The sequence below is a fragment of the Eriocheir sinensis genome, chromosome 13 (assembly GCF_024679095.1).
Source record: "Eriocheir sinensis breed Jianghai 21 chromosome 13, ASM2467909v1, whole genome shotgun sequence".
NCBI classification, from domain to species: Eukaryota; Metazoa; Arthropoda; class Malacostraca; order Decapoda; family Varunidae; genus Eriocheir; species Eriocheir sinensis.
The window spans coordinates 20,072,599-20,094,334 of record NC_066521.1 but is presented as its reverse complement, the minus strand read 5'-3'; the positions used below and the strand labels follow the sequence as shown (position 1 = coordinate 20,094,334).

Below are 21,736 nucleotides of genomic sequence, written 5' to 3'. Positions count from 1 at the left end.
ACCTCTCTCCATCCCTCCCCGTCTCTCCTTACGCCTCTTTTGCTTTTTCTTCATCTTAACACACTCACCTCCGGGCTTACGAAAATTTCTCACCCTTAACCTCTTCCTTTTCTCTCCTTTCTTTTGTGCTTCCCTTTCCCTCCTCTTATCTATTAGTCTTCTGTCTCTTTATATTCTCTCCTCTTCCCTCTCCTTCTCCTTCCCCCTGTCTCTCTGTTTCTTCTTCATCCTTTCCGTTATGTATTATTTTTGTATAACGCAACAAACGCAACGTAGCTAAATCTTCTTCCTCTCTTCCTCCCTTTATCATTTTCCAGATCAATTACTTCTTGTGTCCATCTTTCCTCCCCCACCTCCCTCTGCCTCCCCCTCCCTCCCATTCCCCCTCTCACTCGTTCTCCGTTCCTCTCTACCCATACTTCCTCTTTCTCCCTCTATTTCATTCGCTCTTCCTGCCTCTCTCCATATATTTTCTCTGTCTCTTCCTCCCTCCCCCTCTCACATTCCCCCCCTCTTTCCCCCTGCAGAAGGTGGTGCTGGAGATGAACCGCCTGGGGATGCTGGTGGACCTCTCCCACGTGTCGCAGCAGACGATGCGCGACGCCCTGGCCGTGTCCCGCGCTCCAGTCATCTTCTCCCACTCCTCCGCCCACGCCCTCTGCCGCCACCCCCGCAACGTGCCCGACGACATCCTCCGACAAGTGGTGAGTAGTGATGATGTAACTCTTGTGATATGATCCACCTCCTATCTATCATTTTCTTATTCTTTCAATCTCCCTAACGACTTTTTTTAATGAGCGCTGAGTCCTTGTAGTATTGATGGTGGCGGTGGTGGTGATATGATCCTTACTGAACACCTTTTACCTCCTGTGTCAATCTCTTATCCTTTCTGTCTCTACCTTAGCTTATTCTAACGAGTGATGGTGATGATGGTGGTGATGGTGATGATGGTAATGGAATGACTCGTGCCTCAAACTTCTCAACTCATCGCCTAACTTCTATTTCTCCTACTTTCTTGCCACCTTCATATCATCTCTATTTGTTTTCCTTTCCCTCTTTCTTCACCTTTCTCTGACCATTTTTCTCTCTCATCTCTCTCTCTCTCTCTCTCTCTCTCTCTCTCTCTCTCTCTCTCTCTCTCTCTCTCTCTTTTGACTTTTCTCAGACTATTTCTCTCCCTTATCTCTCGTCTCGGGTCCCGCAGCTTCGACCTTCCTCAGCCTTCACTCCTATCTCTCCGCCCGTCACTCCTTCATCCCTTCATTTCACTTCCTGTCATCCTACCCTCTGTCACCACGCATCTTTCATTCCCTCATCTCCACGTCCAATGCATCACCCATCTTTTCACATCCCTCTCTTCTCTCTTTCTTTCTTCCTTTCTTTCTGTCTTTCTTTCTTTCTTTCTTTTTCTGCATCCGTCAGTGTATCTTATTTGCATTACTTATCCCTTTCCTTCTCTCCTTTCTTTCTTTGTTTTCTCGTCACTCTCTCTTCTTTCATCACACACACCCTTTTTCAGTTACTTCTCATTTGCATCTTCTATTACTTTCTCTCTTCACATTTTTTTTCTTTTATTCCTGGTCTCTCTCTCTCTCTCTCTCTCTCTCTCTCTCTCTCTCTCTCTCTCTCTCTCTCTCTCTCTCTCTCTCTCTCTTCCCCATTTTGTATTACCTCATCTTTCCTTCCCTCCCATCCGTAATGTCTCCTCCTCCTCCTCCTCCTCCTCCTCCTCGTCCCTTTATCATCCTTTCTTCCTCGCCACTCGCCGTTCCGTCTCTCGTTCCAGCACTTAAATGGCGGGATCGTGATGGTCAGTTTCTACAGCTATTTCCTCACCTGCAACGACTCTGCCAACGTCCACGATGTTGTCCGTGAGTACTGACAGCGGCGCCAGGGTGTGTGCGTGCATGTGTCAGTGTGTCTGCGTGCGTGTGTGTGAAAGAGAGAAAAAAGGAAGTAGTGACAGCGGCCGACAGTGTGTATGAACATGTGAGCTTGACAGTAACGGTGTAGGGAATGGCGGGAGGATATACACTTTTTCTGGATTTACGTCAGCCGAGTATGAAAATGATTATGACCCTGATCTCCTCTTTTCCAGGACACATCACCCACATACGGGAGGTGGCGGGGCTCGACCACGTGGGCGTCGGGGCAGACTTCGACGGGATCGACAAGTGAGTAGTCTAGAATTATCAGAGCCGAAATTTGACGATCCCTTCACGTGTGTTCTTATCAAAAGCAGAATGTTGCAGGTAGTTCTTTATTTGGCCACCCTTTGCTCTATTTATTTTGCCACAAGAAAACAAATATTAAGGCTTTCCAGCTTAAATGATCATTCTAAAGACCAGGGTTGCAAGGTACAAGCCAGAAGGACCCCGCCACACCAAGACATGCATGAGGCAGGTGTCTTCGTAGTAAGCCTTGTGCCCCAGTATAAGTACACGATAGACTACTTGCGGCGACCACTTCCTCATAAGCAGATAAATGAGCATCAGCCGGAAAGGCACACTGACCCATACAAGAGGGTGAGGCTACAAAGTGAAAGGGAACGACTCAAAATAAATTTAGTCGAAGTGCGAACAGTTTGGAGGACGCTGATGAAGAGTCGCCCGCTGCCCGCCAAGCCGCTGCCGGGCCCGGAACGGCTCATAAACTCCTTAAAAAAGCGCTCGAATGTGGCCGCCAACCCTCCCTCCCGTGCTTCATTTAGATTATTGGCCTGAATAAAGTATTAACGTTACGGTGCAAGGCTCCGTGAAATGTGAAACGGCTGACCAGAAAATGAAAATGGTACGGAAAAATGTATATAAAAAAGTGAGGTTAAATTTACTCTAACGACGCCACAATCATACCTCATCCGGGCCGTGCGTGCAGGAAACTGGAATAATAACACAACACGATGGTACTTGTGCAACGATATGAACAACAAAAAAGAGGATGTTGGAAGTATAAGTTGCACAATATAAGCGAATTACTGTAGCTGCACAAACTAAACATAAAATAACACTGTGGTACTTGTCCAGTGATATGAACAATAAAAAATGGATGTCGAGTAAAACAAGAGCATTGCGGCATATTAGAAAAAGGAGGGTCTCGAAAATATAAAAAAAGTTGTAAAATATATCAGAAAAAAATACTAAAACTGCACAAACTAACCCTAATTCACGGAAGGCACAGAAGCAAAAGTAAACGGACATAAAAAAGCCTTCCTAAATGAAAATAGACAACTCAGAGTTAACAAGAAAATTGAATAAATGCGGACAACAAAATTAGATTAAAATATTGCAACGGATTGGCCGAAAGCTCTGCGTGTTTCTGCTTCAACAATATTTCGGAGCACATTTAAATCGTTTCACCTTATTATGATTACTGTAAATACATCTAGGAAACAATCTTGGCTTGCAATCCAAACGCCCTTATCTATAGTTCCTACAGTTACGACATTTCTAAATTACTTGCTCTCTTATCGCCTTACTTTAGATTACTGTTAATTAACCTACGAACAGCCTTGTCTTGCTATTCAGAGGACCCTACCTATCGTTTCGCGTTACTCTACTATTACACTTCTAAATACATTTCCTCGTATCACCTTACCTTACATCACTACTAATCAACCTGCGCAATACTCTGGTCTCTTACTCTATTTAAACTTGTCCACGTATAACTTTGCTTTTTTTTATACTCAAACTATTTACCTTCAACCTAAGTTTTTCATATCCAAATGACTTTTAAATAAACTACATTTTCCTACTTTGAAACGGCTTCAGATTTGCTTTTTTACTTTCTAACTGATTTGCCTGATTTTTTTTTCTCTCGTACATTCAGACAAATTTTCCGTTTAACTTTACAATCCAATATTCAAATGATTTCCTATTTCTCTACTTTCCTACTTTTTAACGGCTTTACCATTACCTTTTTTTTTCTGACTTGCAAACTATTTTTTACTTTACTTTCCTACGTAATATTTTACCCTTAAATTTGCTTTTTTACATTCAAGCGATTTTACCTAACCCATAACTTCGTTTTCCTGCATTTTTCAGCTCCAATTATCGCCTTCCTCCGGCCAGCCTGTCCTTGCCCTGCCTTTATTGGTGTTACTACATTACCGAACACTCTCTCTCTCTCTCTCTCTCTCTCTCTCTCTCTCTCTCTCTCTCTCTCTCTCTCTCTCTCTCTCCCCCTCACACTGCACCCATGTATAAAATAATCGTTAATATTGTAATTATCTATCGGGCGCCGGTAAAAAAAAGTCTACGGAAGAAGTTTGCCGCATTTCACTATATCAGGTTATTGTGTAGCAGGTTCTAATTCCTTTACTTATGATAGGAATATAATCTCTCTCTCTCTCTCTCTCTCTCTCTCTCTCTCTCTCTCTCTCTCTCTCTCTCTCTCTCTCTTTCCTGGCCTAGTGGTGTGGCGTGAAGGCAGAGGAGGTACGCGTGGGTGCCCGAAGAATGGTGAATCCTAAATCCTCTTTATTGCTCGCAGCTGAGACCGAAGCACTTTTATTATCGGGTATTGAGAGAACGAGAGGCAAGAATAAATATTTCTCTCTCTCCCTCTCTCTCAGTCTTTCTCTCTTTCCCTCTCTCTTTCTCTTTCTCTCCTTTTTATTCCTTTTCATTCCTTTCCTGTCCCTTCCTTTCCCGTTTCTGTACTATCTTTACTTTCCTTAACATCCTTTTCCTTCTCTTCCCTTCTCTTCTCTTCCTTTCCTTTCTCTTCCCTTCCTTTTCGTTCCATTCCCTTCCCTTCCCTTCTCTTCCCCTTCTTCCCTTCCCTTTACTTCGGTTCCCTTCCTTCCTTTCCCTTTCTCTTCCTTTTCCTTTCTTTAATTTACTCTGTCTTCCCTTTCTACTCTTGTGGGTTATTAGGTAGAGAGAGAGAGAGAGAGAGAGAAAAGAGATACAATTTCGAGCAGGAACATTAATCACGCAATCACGCGGGTCACGTAATGAGGTAATTTCGACACGCACACGCACACGCACACGCGCACACACACACACACACTCCCCCCCTACCCCACCCCCCACACAGGAGAAGCGAAGATTAAGGGAACATATTAATAATTCTCAACATAGATTACCGATAAAAATTAAGCGCGCCTGTCATGGAAGGAAAAGAAAGCGACGCGGCGAGAGCTTTCTTTTTATCCCCCGCCTAATGATAAAGAGAGAGAACGAGAGAGAGAGAGAGAGAGAGAGAGAGAGAGAGTTTAGGGATACATATCTTATTATTTTTTATGGTGGAAAGAAAACCGTTTATGGTATTGGAGGAGGAGGAGGAGGAGGAGGAGGAGCAAGCGATGGTGGTGGTGATATAACTCATTTCCCTGGAATTAGGTGGAGGAGGAGGAGGAGGAGGAGGAGGAGGAGGAGAGGAAGGGAGGAAAGTGGAGCTGGAAAATGTAGTAAAGAAGAAATTTGATAAGGAGGAGGAGAAGGAAGGATGCCGGAGGGAGGGACAAATGCAGAGGCGTGGGCGGGGGAAGAAGAAGAAAGAAGAAGAAGAAGAAGAAGGAAAAAAAAATGAAAAAAAAGAAGACGAAGAAGACGAAGAAGAAGAAGAAGAAGAAGAAGAAGAAGAAGAAGAAGAAGAAGAAGAAGAAGAAGTATTGTAGAGAGAGAGAGAGAGAGAGAGAGAGAGAGAGGAAAGTAAGAAATAAACAAACAAATATAAACAAAGAAAGAAAGAAAGAAAGAAAGAAAAGAAAGAAAGAAAAGGAAAGAGAGAGAGACGAAGGAGAATTAAGTGAGGTCAATGGTTGCATATTTTAACCTTTTGCCTTCTCTCTCTCTCTCTCTCTCTCTCTCTCTCTCTCTCTCTCTCTCTCTCTCTCTCTCTCTCTCTCTCTCTCTCTTTGTGTATGTGTGCGTGTGTGCGTGTGTGTGTGTGTGTGTGTGTGTTTACAGTGTGCAGGGTTAAGTGTGTTTGGTTACCCATCGAATCACGAAAACCTATTGACTCGTTCTCTTGATCTTCCTCACTCCATCATTCCCTTACTCCTGTTGGTCCACTCCCTCCCTCACTCTTGCCCTTACTCCCTCTCCTTTTGACCTACTCCCTCATTCCCTTACTCCTTTCCCTCACATCTGTTTAATTCTTCCATTCCTTTACTCTCGTTCCTCCTGTGTCCCTCCTCTTGCCTACTTACTTACTCTGTTTCTTTTTCTATTATACACCCTCTCTCACTCCCTTACTCCTCCCTGTTATCTCCCTTTAAACTATATTTCAGAGTCTCCATTCCTCTACTCCCCTCCCTCCTGAGTCCCTTCTATTGGCTACTCCCTCACTCCCTTTCTTCTTACATTATTCTCCTTCACTCCCTTACTTCCTTAATCCTACATGTTTCCTTTTACTCCCTCACTCCCTCACACCATTACTGATATTCGTGGTTACCCAAAGAGTGGCTGCAAGTGTTAAATAATGGCACAGATCACAAAAAAAAAAACCAGTTAACAGGCAGTGAAAAAATGGTTGTTATATTTTAGCTAAACTTTGTACTATGTTATGCACTACACACGAAGATGTATAGTGTTAGTTTTGTATTTAGACCTAAACAGTTGCCACGGGAGCTGGTTCCTTTAAAATACTTGAGCAGAGGCGAATGGACAGTAAAAAAAATCATTAATATAGGATTGAATTTCGTAACGAGCTATTTGCCAGATAAATAGAAAAACAATAATGACAGGAGTACATTCAGGTTACCACAAAGCCATTAACAAGCCAGCAAAGGTGAACGGACAGGTAAAGAGATAATTAGAACAGGATCAAATTCAGCAACGAGCTATTTGCCAGATAAAGAAAAATATTGGTAGCGACTTTAGAGTATATTCAGGTTACCGCCAAGTCATTAACAAACCAGCAAAGGTGAATGGACAGGTAAAGAGATCATAATAACTGGACCAAATTTAGTAACGACCTATTTGCCACATCACCCTCCACAGACTCCTTTAGTGATTTATAAAACCAGATATACCAGCCGCTGACTACACGCCATCTCTAGCACGCCTCCATAACCACGAGGGCCATTCATCGCCTCTCACCCTTTCATCACCACCGGGTACAGAGAGAAGCAGTCGTGGCTCGGAGTGTATTTAGGTTGCCGCAGATACGTTCCCGCAGCGTTGTCGCGGGGGATAATTTATTGAGCACACAGGCAATAGCGGACGGACGGGAAAAGTTTGCGTGTGTCCGTTGTCTGTCTTGTCGGGAATTCACAAAACTCCGGACTGGCAGCGTGGTAGGGAACAAGGGTCGCTGTTTCACCCCTCCCCCCTCCCCTTCCTCTCCCGCGCGACACGGATGTTATACTCCGTTTCCACTCCATCCGTTTTGTTATTGATGAGTGCGTTAAACTTTTATGCTTCCCTTAGTCTATCTCCCCTCTCTCCCCTGCCGGCAAACACGAGTACTGCCACTACTATGATAAAAACTATTCTTCACTCTTTTTATACTCCACCCAACCTTTACCTCTTCTTTTTCCCTCGTTGCAGCAAACACGAGCACTGCCACTACCACTACAAAAATAAAACTACTCTTTTCTCTTTTTATACTCTACCCAAAGTTTACCTCTCCTTTTTTCCTTGGCTCAACAAACACGAGTAGTCATAAACGTTGTAAGCAAAGGCGTTTTTTTCTCCTTTATTCGCTACCCAAATTAACTCTCTCGGATTCTGCATCTCTATACACCGAAACTTTTGTACCCTATTTCCGAAAACCGCGAGTTCTGCCATTTTTTTTATTTATTTCGACCCTACCCAAACCTCATGATACCTAAACCGCCCCATATTTCACTATTTCCGCCAAACGCAAGCTCTCTAGCCTTCTACTGCAACCAAGCGACGCTCTCGGAACTCCTCATCTTGCTATGGTTTTTCGTATACTTATCGTCTTCCTATTTTCCCCTCTCATAATTATACATCCCTTCCGTTTTCATGTTTATCTGAACCACACAACTTCTATGCCTTCAAATCTCCACCACATGCATTTCCAGCCTTCCACTTGCATCCACTCCCACGGCCTTCTAACCATCCATTTTTCCTTTCTTCCCCTCCCGCAGGACGCCCATCGGTCTGGAGGACGTTAGTAAGTACCCGATGCTGCTGGCGGCGGTGCTGCAGGAGCCGGGCTGGTCGGATGAAGACGTGGCAAAGCTCGCAGGGGGCAACTTCCTGAGGGTGCTGCGTCGGGCGGAGCAGGTAAGGCGAAGAACGAGGGCGTGAGTCAGGATGGCGTTCTGTACGCCTTGTGATTCTTAGTAGTTTGATATGAGAGAGATATCAGTGTAGAGGGAAGCACAAGTTATAATTTCTCTTCTTGGTGTTAAGAAGGTCACTCGAAACAAAGGAAGCAAAGATAATAGTGACGCCCTCTACATAGCTTTGAAGGGCCCACAGTTTATCCACCAGTGTAAGTTTAGATCCCTTTGCATTTCATCGATTTTTGTCACACTCATTCGTCACTTTTATGTCCTGTTCTCACATTTACGAGCACCATTATCAACATACTCGCACCACTGCGCTCTACATCACCATTTCCATGACATTTATCACCCACACAGTGACCGCATCGCCCTTCACAGACCCCTTCAATGATTTATAAGACCAGACATACCAGCCACTGACTACACGCCTTCTCCCTAGCACGTCTTCATCACCACACCACCGTCACGCCACAGCAACCTCTCATCACCCCACGTTTCATCGCCACACCTCCATCCTTTTCACCACCACACCAATCCTCTATCAAGCTTCCTTCCCTTCACCACGCCCCCTCCACCTTTTCATGCCATTTCCATTCATATACAGCTCAATCCCTCACCTCCTTCCGTCACCTCATCTCCACACCGCCCCTACCGCCCCCTTCCAACGCCGCCCCTGCAACCGTGCCTCCCACAGGTGCGGGACGAGCTGCGGTCAACCCTGCCTTACGAGGACCACATCCACCCTGACCACCTGGCGGGGCGTCGCTCCTGCTGGTTCACGTGACGCCGCCCCCGCCTTAGGTCATCCCTACTGCCACTCCTCGTCCTCGTCCTCGTCCTCCTCCTCCTTCTCGGCCTCAACCTCGTGTCCCAACCCATTCTCCTCGTCCTCATCTCCCCTCACGCCTCCGTCAGCGCCTCCTCCTCCTCGGCCTCGTCTCCGCCTCAGCGCGTCGAGGGAAGGAAGATAGTTTTGATAAAGAACACAAAGACGCAGGAGGAAGGTCTGCGGGTGTACCAGCTTTAAAACTGTTACATTCAGACGAGACACAAACTTTTGATTAAGCATCAGCTGCCGCGCCGGCCGCTGGGAAGCCTCTGCGGGGCCGTGGGGCGAGACAACGAGCCTCTGATGTGTGTCCTGCCAAGTGTGTCTGCCGGAAAGGGCGACTGTGATTTTTGTTTGAAGGGTTTGGCGTCACGGCCGAGGCAGCCATTCCGGGAAGAGCGATTTCCATGCCGGCGAGCCTCCAGGATAGTTTGTTGTCTCTCCCGCGCCGTGGAGTTCAAAGGAAGTTTCGTCACTCCTATGCAGCGGCAGCAGGGATGAAAGGTTTGTTTTAATGAATCCACTCTCGATGCTTTTATCTGTGAGGGCGAACATTTCTTTTTGTAACTCCATTGTGGCGCGGCTCGGGAACATCCAGTCTGGGCCAGCACATCCGCCGCCGCAGAGGTGGAGGGGGACAGCCCCGGCGCGGCGGCCCCGAGCTCAAGGCGGGGCTTAGGACACTCAGGCTCCTGTACCGTGATAGTGTGGCAGTGCACAACCTCAAACACTCCTGAAGCTGTGCTGGTCCCCGCCTCTCTCCGCCAGGCGGGGGACCACGAGGCCGCGTGTTAGTGTAAAAAGGATTAATACTAAGAATACCGAAGGGAGGAAGTTCATGCTCTCCACCTTTCTCAGTAGTTTCTTGTTCTTTGTATTTACATCAATATTTCATAAACCGAGTGCAAAAAAAGACGTTTATTGTAAAAGATTATAAAAAAATGTTTTACAGACGAATGACATTTTGCTCCGCTGCTGTAACATATCGGGGGAATATATTACAGAGGCAACAAAGTGTCATTCCCGGCTAGAGTGCGTGAGTGGCGCGTGAGTGCTTCATGCAGTGACCTTTTGTGACACTGTGCTGACCTTTTAGACGCTGTGGTGACTCTGGAACATGCCGCGGTGTATAGTGATCCTGGTGACTGACAGGAGATGCCTTAGGTACTGAAGACACGGCACGTAACACCCTCACCACCACCCCTTCACGCCTAGATCAGAGATTCTTAAGTGGCGCATCAGTACCACCACGGGCCATCGACACAAGGCCATCGGAGGACAACAAAAGGAACCTCAACCATAGATAAACAATGTCGTGCAGTCTGGCAGCTTAACTCAAAGACAACTACAAAACATCATAGATAACTCACCTGTTTATTCATGGCCATTCTCTATTCTCTTGTCTACTGGTTTCAAAGTTATTAGTAATCTCCAGGTTGACTCGAAGGTGAACTTGGCGGTATCGGGGCCTACAAGTCTTAAGAATCACTGGTCTGGAGTGTGCGTTGGGAAGTAGACTCTTGATTCCCGTAGCGCATCACCATTTGAAGGGACATTACGTTACTAGACGCGCCCACCGCCGAGAACAAGTCCCAATCCACCCTCTCATCTCCTTAGCGCGTGTGGAAGCGTACCTAGCGTTTTGTTTTCTACCCCGTTTGTCTACCGTAGCGAGAGTGTAGCGTAGGGCCAGGGAATCAAGGGGACGCAACGGATAGGTAGTGTTTTGTTTTCTACCCGTTTGTCTACGTAGGGAGAGTGTAGCGTTGTCACTTGGGTCTGGGAATCAAGGGTAAACGAAGCGATGTACATACTGATAGAGTTAATTGGTGGCGTGATGAGGGTAGGTTTGGCGTCACCCTCACCGTCTTTTTGTCGTCAGGAGAGAACGAAAGAAAATAAAACCAGAGTGAAAGTCTCGTGCTGTGTGTGTGTGTGTGTGTGTGTGTGTGTGTGTGTGTGTGTGTGTGTGTGTGTGTGTGTGTGCGTGTGTGTCGTCCCACCGTGGGCTGACTCGAGAGTTTGTGCAACTTGATATTTCTTGTGTTTTGTGAAAATAGAAAGAAAATGTTGCGCCTGAGAGGCATAGAAAAACTTACATAAACATTGGAGAGGAAAATATAACCAGGGAAGAAGCAGAGAATATTCATAAATCAGTTCACAGACTTATGTAACAATATTTTCTTGTATTCCGTGTCAATCAAATAAAAATGTTATGCTCGACAACCCCCAAAAATATCTAGACATTTTTCACTGATGTCGAGAAAAATACTCCGTGGAAAACACCGGCAATCTTTTGTAGGTCAATTTAATATTACCTTGTGTTCCGAGGTAAAAATATATACATCAAGGTACGTCTGAAAACTCGCAACAGAAAAACACGAAACGTTGGGAGGTGAAAACTATACCGAGCAGGAAAGAAGGATGACTTTTATAAATCTATTTAATTTCCTCGTCACAACCAAAACGGCAATGAAGGAAAGATTCATTGCCGTCATTAAAGGAGTAAAAAAAAAAAAAAAAGGGGGGCTGCGAAATAGATACGTGTTACCATCACTATATCGCAGCGTCAACCCATTTCCTGCCCTTCCACTTACCCGAAACTTGATGGGAAAAACTTAATAAAATAAATGGGGGATTAGGTTATGCTACCCAGTGACGATAAAATGGGTACCCTGCGATCCATTGCTCTATTAAGATGGCAAACATGACTCTGGTATAAACAACAGGAAATAAAAGTGATTGATTGATTGGGTATGTTGTCATGGCGCCGCAAATGACAGGTAGACAATTAGGCTGTTTGCTAATTGGTACGTACCGTCATAATTCGAAGTCATATTAGAGGGAAAACTACTTTAAATATTACATCAGCGTCAATCCAGTTTTTGTCATGGGATTCGTTGCAGAATTTTGATGAGGAAAAGTTACTTGTATATAAAAAGAACAACCTCATTAAAAAATCATATGGAAAATTGAGAGTACGTTCGTTAATTTGTACTCAAGACTTTTATTATCAAGGCTAATCTGATTCCTCTCATCCGATTTGTTGCAGAAAATGAAATGGAAAAAGTTAATTGTATAAAACATATCTCTCGCATTAAAATAAAAGGAAAATATGAGTACAGTTAATAATTATTCGTACGCAGACAATTTATCAACGTCAATTTCATTCTTGTCATACGATTTAATGCGGATGTTAGATGGAAAAATGTGACTTATTGGATAAAAAAATTGCTCGTATACAAAAAATAACGAAAAATAAGAGTATGTATATTAATTCGTATTCTAGACAATTTATCAACGTCAATTTCATTCTTGTCATACAATTTAATGCGGATATTAGATGGAAAAATGTGACATGATAAAAAGAGCTCGCTTGCAAAAAGGAAAAGAAAATGGGAGTACAGATAACAGTTCGTATATTCTAGAAAATTCACCCCATCAGCATCACTCTCAATTCTTGTCATACGCGTTATTGCCGAAACTAGATGAAAATAAAATGACGCATACAAAAATAAATCGTACGTAGAAAAAAGGAAAGCAAGGGTGTACATACAAAATATTTCCAGGTAGTTTTCCTTCATATACGGATGGTAAAAATTAGCGAAAAAAAAACCATACAAACTAACAAACAATTTAAACAAAAGGTCAGGCCATACAAACAACAATACCGTAATGGCGTCCGTGTCTCATTATTAAAGCGAGAATCTCAACTATTATTCTTGATTTATTTCGCTGTTGTTGCCGCCGCTGTTGTTGTTGTTGTTGTTGCCGTGTGAAATGAGTGCATGAAATTACAAAAGCCGAGCGGAGGCGAAATGGCACAGAACTAGACGTGTGTGTCCAATGGTTAACATGAGCCGCAAAATTGGTTGGGAAAATATTTAATCCCAAACCACACGTACATGCAAAAACACACACACGCACACGCACACCCACACCAACACACACACACACACACACACACACACACACACACACACACACATTCACACAGAACAACACTCAATATCATTACCTGTTTCCCTCTCTCCCTCCCTCCCTTCCTCAATCCCTCCCTTTTATCCTCCTCCCGCCGTTCCTAAAATCCTCCCTTCCTCCCTTTTTTCCTCCCTCCCTCTTCTACTCTCCCTCACTCACTAACTAAAACATTCCAAAAAAACAAAAACTCAAAAAAGAAATACCTCAACAAAACCAAAAACAAAAAAAGAACCAAAAAACAAGCCATTATTTAAAGCTTTATCTCATGACGCACAAAAATATGACCCCAAAAGATACATAAACCGCCACTTTGTATACTATCTCTCCAATCTCCTTTTTATCACGAGTCAAGGGGAATGACACAAGGGGAAGGGAAGGTTAAGGATTCTGTGATTCCTTACGAGCCCTGGCAGACCCACTAAGGCTTTGAAGGTCCCGGAGAGCGAAGTGAAAGTGCAGGAGATGCTTTCTAGAGCGTGGGCGGGAGCGGTATTTCAAAGTTAAGGTCAATGAATGGAACTAAGACAGATAAATGGCACGAGAGAGAGAGAGAGAGAGAGAGAGAGAGAGATGGGAGGACACACACACACACACACACACAGACACACACACACACACACACACACGAAGGGAATGAAAAACAGAACATGGATGTGCGTTTTCTGTGCGTGTTTATGCGTGTGTGTGTGTGTGTGTGTGTGTGTGTGTGTGTGTGTGTGTGTGCTCAAAACAATCAAAACACCAATCTCAAGGGACCACTGCAAGAAAATGCGAGAGAATGAGAGATAAAAAAAAGGTTAAAAAAAAGCACGCACAACCCTCACTCTCGCTAAACCAACACACACACACACACACACACACACACACACACACACACACACACACACACACACACACACACGCCATCTCTTTGTACGCCGTTTTTACACAAGCTTGTAATATAAAAGCCCGTGACTGAGGAATGTTTGTTACCGCGCTGTTTTCGTAGCTAAGGGAGATTATAAGGATGAAAAATAACCATAAGCTAGACACCCACAACGTACCATAAGCCAGGCGATGTTGGACTAACTTAACTCTATGTACACTGTAAATATTTGCAGCCGATATTTTTTAAACCAGAGATACTTAGACAATACTATTACTACTATTACTCTATGGAGATCGTTGGCTATAAGAGAGAGTAAGAGAGAGAGACTGAGTGTGAATATTGTTACTGTAAATACGTGTTTAAAACCATGATACTGATGATGATGATGATGATGATTATGATCCTTTTTAGCGCACTGTCTTATTATCGAATCCCTTTTGAATCTCACACACACACTTGCCGCCTTTTATTAACGACTTTCTTCTCGTGTTACGTACTCCAGCAGTGCTATTGTTCTTTCCTACTACATACGTGTTCTTAAGGCTAGAGTGAAAGAGAGAGAGAAAAAGAAAGAAAGAGAGAGAGTGAGTGTGAGAGTTTGTAACATTTTTTCTTTTTCTCGTGGGATGGATGTTCCGTGCGTTGCGTGCATTGCGTGTGCTGCGTGAGTCGATCCATCCACTGCACGCACTCACACTAACCCCTCACATACCCTACCCCTTATAAGACCACACTCCGCTGGGCCGCCTCAACTGAGCGCACTCACCCCAAGACAGACAGACGTCACTCGTTCACTCGCTCAGAATCTCGTCTACTAGGAAGCGAGAGACAGTCGGTGGTGGGGAGCGGGATATAGAGCCAGTTTTACAGTCCAGTACAGCAAGTTCGTAAGCTCCCCAACCAAACACAAAATACTACGAAAATTCTTTGTATTGTGTTTGCGATTGATATAAATAGGATTAAATTTTAGCAGACCACATGGGACACCTCTCCTCCCGAATTTGACCTTGCTTTTGGCCACCTCTTCTGGTTCTTTTATGGGAGCAGCGATTAGCGGGCTTTTTTTTATTATTGTTTTTTTCTGTGCCCTTGAGCTGCCTCCTTTGTTGTAAATAAAAAAAAGTGTCTGGTATTGCGAAGAAAAAACGGATCACTGTGGAGATTATAGCTTGGTTTGGGGGCTTACAATGACTCTGGTGGACTGTCGAACTGGTCCAAAGATACAGAGAGACAAAGAAAAAAACGTCATCACCACTATTACTGTCACTACCACTACTACTACTACTACAACACCTACAGTTCTAACTAACAGCACCCTCCCAAGCAACTCATACACTCGGACCAAGACAGAATCGGTGGTGGAGAAAAGTTCAGATACAACCACCACCACCGCTACTACCATCACCACCTACCACCACCACCACCACCGTCACTTTTCATAACACTAGGAGGAGAGCAGCAAAGGTGGTGAGAATAGGGATAGAGGGGGTCAGGAAGGGCCCACACCACCCCAACCAAACACCACCAAAACGCAGAGGCAATGGTGGTATGGATAAGGGTCAGGGAGGAACCACCACCACCACCACCACGACTATGACTACCACTACTTATCACCACAACCACCGCCACCACCACGACTACTACCACTTATCACCACACACCCGATCACTACGAACTTATCCATGACACAGCTAATCGAAGAAGCCTGTTGCTCAAGCCTTCCCTCTCTCAACCATGACCACCCGATTTCAAGAAGAGCAACAACACAACCTCCTCCCAGCTGTCCACGCATACCCAGTGCCATTTACACCCTCTCAGCAAAGACCAGCCACGTTTTACAAGCTCTGCACCCTCTAGCGCTATCAGACGAAACGTTGACAAGCTCACAAGCACAGGAGAGGGCTAAATGTCAATAAAAACGTCTTTGCAGCTGTCCATATTTATCAAGGGCCGTACTCAGCATCCAGGATAAGGTCTAACACACTCTTTAAAGGTCTCTAACCGAGGATGTTCTTAACCTTTACGTGCGTTTCATCTTTCAGTATCATCAGGACGGACATCTTCAGGCACACAGACACACGGGAAGCGGAGAGATAACATCCACTTATATACCTTTTACAACCCTTCCATTCCACCCCTCAAGACGTCTCCACCCTCTACAGGCTTTCCATCTTTCGGCATCATCACGAGAGCCATCACCAAGCTGGCAATCACACTGACAAGCCGTAATGTAACTTTCCCATTAAGATATCAAAGTGTTTCCATCAAGACATCGCCAAAAAACAGTGCCAAATAAAGTGAGATACGAGAAAGAGAAGGACGGGAGAATTATAGTGCCACATGTGTGTTTCCATGTTTCTCTCTTCTCAACGGTGCCATTACTCGCATTGTCTCGCCATCCCAAAAGAAACAGGAACCATTAGTAACACCTGCTGGGTTTCTTCTTCTTCACTGAGTAAGACGCACAAGATGTGTATTACCCAACTCTCTCTCTTTTATATAACGCTAACACTATGAAACTTGTCTTTATTTATTCTTTATGAGTGATGAAGGAAACTCTTATATAGCTACGTAATGCAAGTTCTTTTTGTATGAATCATCAAGGACTCCATTTACCGAACAAAGACATGAGGACTTTTCTAAAACTTCATTCTGTGCTGCGCTGAGGAACTGAAAATGCGGATGACCTCTTCACAAGCGATCTAGGAAGTCCTTAATTAAAAGGGACACGAAATCAATGTTATTTTCTTTTATAAATGACTACGGACTTCCTCTTTACAAGCGATCTAGGAAGTCCTTTACAGAGACACGAAATCAATGTTATTTTCTTTTATAAATAACTACCGACTTCCTCAACAGAACTAAAGAGATTGATGCCCTTCTGAAAACTCGCTCTGAACTACTACTGAACCAAAATGTGTATACCGTTTTTAGTTTAGTTTTCTCAAGTGATCCAGAAATTACGGAAAACGACACGAATACTAAATGAGTGTCCTTTCCTCTCATAAACGATCACGCACTTCCTTTACAGAACCAGGGAGATTAATGCCCTTCTGAAAACTCGCTCTCAACACCAAACAAAAACTCGCGCCACCTCCTGCCAGCTTGAACACTTCGCAGGACGGCCGCGACGCGAAGCCAAACACAGCATCGTTAAGCTACTTCTTCTGCGGCTGTAAACTTTAAAAGGAAAATGTCCCGCGTCGTTTTTCCTCCTGCCTCGAAAATGGAGACGCCAAGAGGGAGGGAAAGGAGGGAGGGATGGAGGAGAGGAGCAGGTGGAAGCAAAGAAACAGTGAACGAGAAAAAGGATGAGGGAGGGAAGGCAGTGTGGAGGAGAGAGAGACGGAAGGGGAGTGAGAGAAGAGGAGCAGGTGCAGGAAGTAAAGAAACCAGACGAGAGAACGAGGGAGGGAGAATAAGGGGGAAGGGAGAGAGAGAAGAGAGAAGGAGGGTGAGAGAAGAGAAACAGGTGGAGGGGGTAAAAAATACAAAAGAAGAATAAATGAGGAAGAAAAGACAGAGCTGAGGAAAAAGAGAGAGAGGGAAGGAGAGCGGAAACAGTGAAGATGCTGAGAAAGGAAAATCAGAAGCAAGCAAGAAGAGAGAGAGAGCAATAGGGAGAGTGGAAAGGAAGGGAGGAAGAAGTAAAGATGCTGAGGAAGGAGGGAGAGAAGCCAGGTATGACGGATGGAGGGAAGGACGGCAAGGAGGAGGGAGGGAAGGAGATAAAGGGATACAAGACAACAAGAATGATGGTGATTCCCTTTGTCTTGAGCTGATTGGCTTACAACGTGTCGTGTGTGTGTGTGTGTGTGTGTGTGTGTGTGTGTGTGTGAGTGTGAGTGTTTCCATGTGAGTTCGTGTGTATATGAGGCTGTATATGTGTATGTATAAGAGGATAAGGGAATATGTATTTGTGTGTGTAAGAAACTGTGTATTTGTATGTCTTTCCGTTCAATATGAGGAGGTATATGTGTATGTTTTGTTGTATAAGAGAATGTATGTGTATGTGTATAACAGGGTGTGTATCTCTGTATATCTGTGTGAGAGGATACGAATGTGTGTCTTTCGTTCAGCTTTAGGTCAACAAGTGCTTCTTCCACCTCGAACCCAGTGGCGCCTCTTAGGGGGAAAAAGGTGCCTACTCTGCCGGTGGGAGAAGTAACTAACATAGCGACAATCGACGTGCAAGTTTATGATTATTTGCAAGACTTACTTAACCAATTGGCAGAGCAGATCTTGAGGCGTGGATGGTGTGTGTGTGTGTGTGTGTGTGTGTGTGTGTGTGTGTGGAAGCTGTGATAGTAACTGTTGTGGTCGTGAGTGGTTGGTGACTGTGGCTGAGGATGTTGTGATGGTTATGGTTGTGTTGATTGATTGCCTTGGTGATGACTGTGTTGATGGTGATGAATGTGGGTGTGATTGGCATATGGTGAAAGTTGTGGTGATGAATGTGGTGATAGTTTTGGTGGTGAGCATGGTGATATTTTAGTGAGTGTAATGATGAAGGTGGTGATGACAAAGTGTGGTGTGGTGTGTGTGCGTGTGTGTGTGTTTGTGTGTGTGTGTGCGTGTTTACTATCCTCTTACCTGTGTACTTGTTACGACGCTCAAGGGAAGGAACTAAACCACAAACGAAAAAGAAATAACAAGCAAACCAAAACAAAGCACTAAATAAAAATAAGAAAATCACAAACCACCACCGTCCTTCTGAGCCATTAAAAAAACATAGCTAAAAATACATGACGTACCAGAGGGGAAAAGAGAAATAGTAAATAACAAAGGCGAATAGGGAAGCATATGGGAAGAGACAAGAAAAAACGATCATCTCTTTAGGCGTTTGGAAGCAGGGAGGAGGCAAGGAGAAGTTAATTTGAGGCACTAGAGAATATCAGTTACCTACAGAAAAAAGGAGATCAGAAATCTTCCTCAGAAATAAATAACGAGGAGGAACATGTCAATAGCGGTTACTAGGAAGGAATAAAGGACGACAGGAAAGTGTTAAATTGGAAATGGTGTATGGAAGCAAGGAGGAGAGACAGAGTTAAGTATATTTGTTGAAGCTCCGTTACCTACAAAAGAGGAAAAAGTCTCCTTCAAGAATACATAACGAGGAGCGACGCATCAAAGGAGGTGAATAGGAGATAAGACAAGAAAGGCAATGACGTTTGGAAGAGGGGAAGAGGCAAGGAGCAACAAATGAGGAAGGGCAGACTGTATCAGTGACCCGGCAAATAAGGGAAAAAAAAGATCTCCCGTCTAAATATATAACATGACGGGAAGCGAGGAGGGGAAAACTGAAAGGGTGAAATTACCGAGGAGACATGTCAAACGGAGGACAGTCGACATGCGCTGCGCCTCGACAAACACTGAAAAATAAGCCTCGTGGAAAAATAGTTACATGGACGCGAAGAGGGATAAAAAGAATGTTCAAAGGGAGGGAAAAAAACACGAATACTCTGAATTGAAAAAAAATATGACGTGTTGTAACTTTCCATTTACGAAGAAAATAAAAAAATAACTATATGGAGAAAAAAAAAAGGGTTAAAGAGAGCGGAAAAAACTTGGAAACGTTAAATGGAAAACTGACATGTGTTCAACGTTTTCATATACGAAGATAATATAAAAAAAATGAATACATGAACTTGAAAAGAGAAAAGAAACTACAAACAGTGAAAAGAACTTGTAAATGAAAGAGAAGAGAAGAGAAGAGAATATAACATGTACTTTAACTATACATATAAGAAGAAAACGGTAAAAAAAAATCCATACAGAAGTTACGTAAAGATATAAAACAATAACCAAACCCTCCCCTGGCGCTTCAGAAACGACATAAAAAGAGCGATACTGAAAACCAACACGAACCGGAGTCAAAAGGAAGAGACGGGCAATGGTCTTCTTAATGCGGCATAAAGGGAACTTAGAACTTAGCGGAAAACTTAGCTACTTAGATGAGTCCGGCCGCTCCCTCCATCACACCTTGAGCGCCTCTCCTCGCGGGGCCAACTGTGCAAACCTTAAACCGATTCACCGAGCATTTATACCTGATTCAGTTCCTTTATATTTTCCTCTTTTTTTTTTCACCAGTCAGATGTGCAGGTAAATATTTCGAGTGGAGGTTCTTGCATTTTTTTTCTGATTTACAAGACACTTATACGCGATTCAACTCCTTATACTTTCTTCTTTTATCCCAGTAAGTCGTACAGGTAAATATTTCAAGTGGTTCTGCGTTTATTGAGTTTTTTACAGGTATTTTCTTATCTTATTTTCACTGATTAACTAACTATTTATACGTTATCCAATCCCTTATGTTTTTTTTTTTCAGTCAAGTCTTGCAGATAAATACTTCGACTGGACAATTACAGGTTTACTTCACTTATTGTTTTTATCTTTTTTTGTTTTGTCTCGTATGATTAACTTCCTGGTTGTCTTGTATTTCGTATTCTCCTTCGTCTTTGTCTTCGTATCCTTCTTCTTCGTCTTCGTTGTTTCCGTGTAAGTAGTGCCGTTCTGTCTGTCCGTGAGCTCGTATTTGAGGTTTTTCCTTTTCTATTGCTATGCCACTTCTACCGAACGAGAATAAAGTTGGTTCCACTTCCCACGTTGTTTCATTTGCCATCCTTAACTAACCTCACTTACCCTACCGAGAAAACAAGAAGAAAGGTGAGCCTCGTGGAAGAATAGTTACATGGAGGGAAAAAAAGAATGTTCAAAGGGAGGAATAAACTATTATGAAAAAGAAAAGAATTAAGGTGACTCCATTTCCCTCGTTGTTTTCCTTACTAACGACCCTTAACCTCAATTCCACTACTATGAAAAAGAAAATAATAAAGGTGACTCCATTTCCCCTGTTGTTTTCCTTACTAACGACCCTTAACCTCATTTCCACTACTATGAAAAAGAAAATAATAAAGGTGACTCCATTTCCCCTGTTGTTTTCCTTCACTAACGACCCTTAACCTCAATTTCACTACTATGAAAAAGAAAAGAATTAAGGTGACTCCATTTCTCCTGTTGTTTTCCTTACTAACGACCCTTGACCTCAATTCCACTACTATGAAAAAGAAGAATAAAGGTGACTCCATATGCCCTGTTGTTTTCATTACTAACGACCCTTAACCTCAATTCCACTGCTATGAAAAAGAAGAATAAAGGTGACTCCATTTCCCCTGTTGTTTTCCTTACTAACGACCCTTGACCTCAATTCCACTACTATGAAAGAAAAGAATAAAGGTGACTCCATTTCCCCTGTTGTTTTCCTTACTAACGATCCTTAACCTCATGCCCTATTGTTTCCCTTACTAACGACCCTTAACCTTCATTTCACAACGAAGAAAAAGATGAAAAACGTGATTCCATATGCCCCTGTTGTTTTCCATACTAATGACCCTTAACTTTAATTATCCTACAACGAAAAAGAATAAGTAATAAAGGTGATTCTACTTCCTCCGGTGTTTCCCTTACTAACTACTGCAAAAGGGAAGAAAAATAAAGGTAATTCTACTTCCCTCGTTGTGCTCCTTCTAACGACCCTTCACCTTCATTCCACTACTGCAAAAGGGAAAAAAATATAGGTGATTCCACTTCCCTCGTTGTGTTCCTGCTAACGACCCTTAACTAACCTTACTAACACAACCACGAAAGAGAAGAACAAGAAAGATAGTTCCATCCTGCCTTGACTTTTTTTTCGTCCTACTGTGGGGAAAAAAACTGATTACATCCCATTTTATTTTCCTTGCGTCTCTGTCTACTACTAACATCACCACGACTACCGCTACAAATACTCTTGGTAGTACTCTCACGTCTCTACTACTGCTGCTACTACTACTCCTGCTGCTGCTACTGCTGT

The 21,736-nt window shown here is 43.6% G+C and overlaps 2 protein-coding genes across 3 annotated transcripts in view; one reads left to right on the top strand and one right to left on the bottom strand.

The window, feature by feature from the left end:
* Positions 1–11,558, top strand: part of LOC126998154 (uncharacterized) — a 199,356-nt gene extending 187,798 nt beyond the window's left edge. For both annotated transcript variants that reach the window (XM_050859589.1, XM_050859588.1), the window contains 5 exons: positions 528–704; positions 1,787–1,871; positions 2,099–2,174; positions 8,063–8,201; positions 8,901–11,558. In XM_050859589.1, the coding sequence (XP_050715546.1) occupies positions 528–704; positions 1,787–1,871; positions 2,099–2,174; positions 8,063–8,201; positions 8,901–8,990 (567 nt within the window). In that variant the 3' untranslated portion in view covers positions 8,991–11,558. The remainder of the gene's footprint in view (positions 1–527; positions 705–1,786; positions 1,872–2,098; positions 2,175–8,062; positions 8,202–8,900) is intronic.
* Positions 11,559–12,622: 1,064 nt separating this feature from the next.
* Positions 12,623–20,819, bottom strand: LOC126998155 (uncharacterized). The gene is made up of 2 exons (XM_050859590.1): positions 15,989–20,819; positions 12,623–15,944 (listed from the first exon to the last, which is right to left on the bottom strand). Exon 1 carries the CDS (start codon positions 18,057–18,059, stop codon positions 17,067–17,069), a length of 993 nt encoding a protein of 330 aa, XP_050715547.1. The 5' UTR covers positions 18,060–20,819; the 3' UTR covers positions 12,623–15,944; positions 15,989–17,066.
* Between the last annotated feature and the right edge of the window lie 917 nt (positions 20,820–21,736).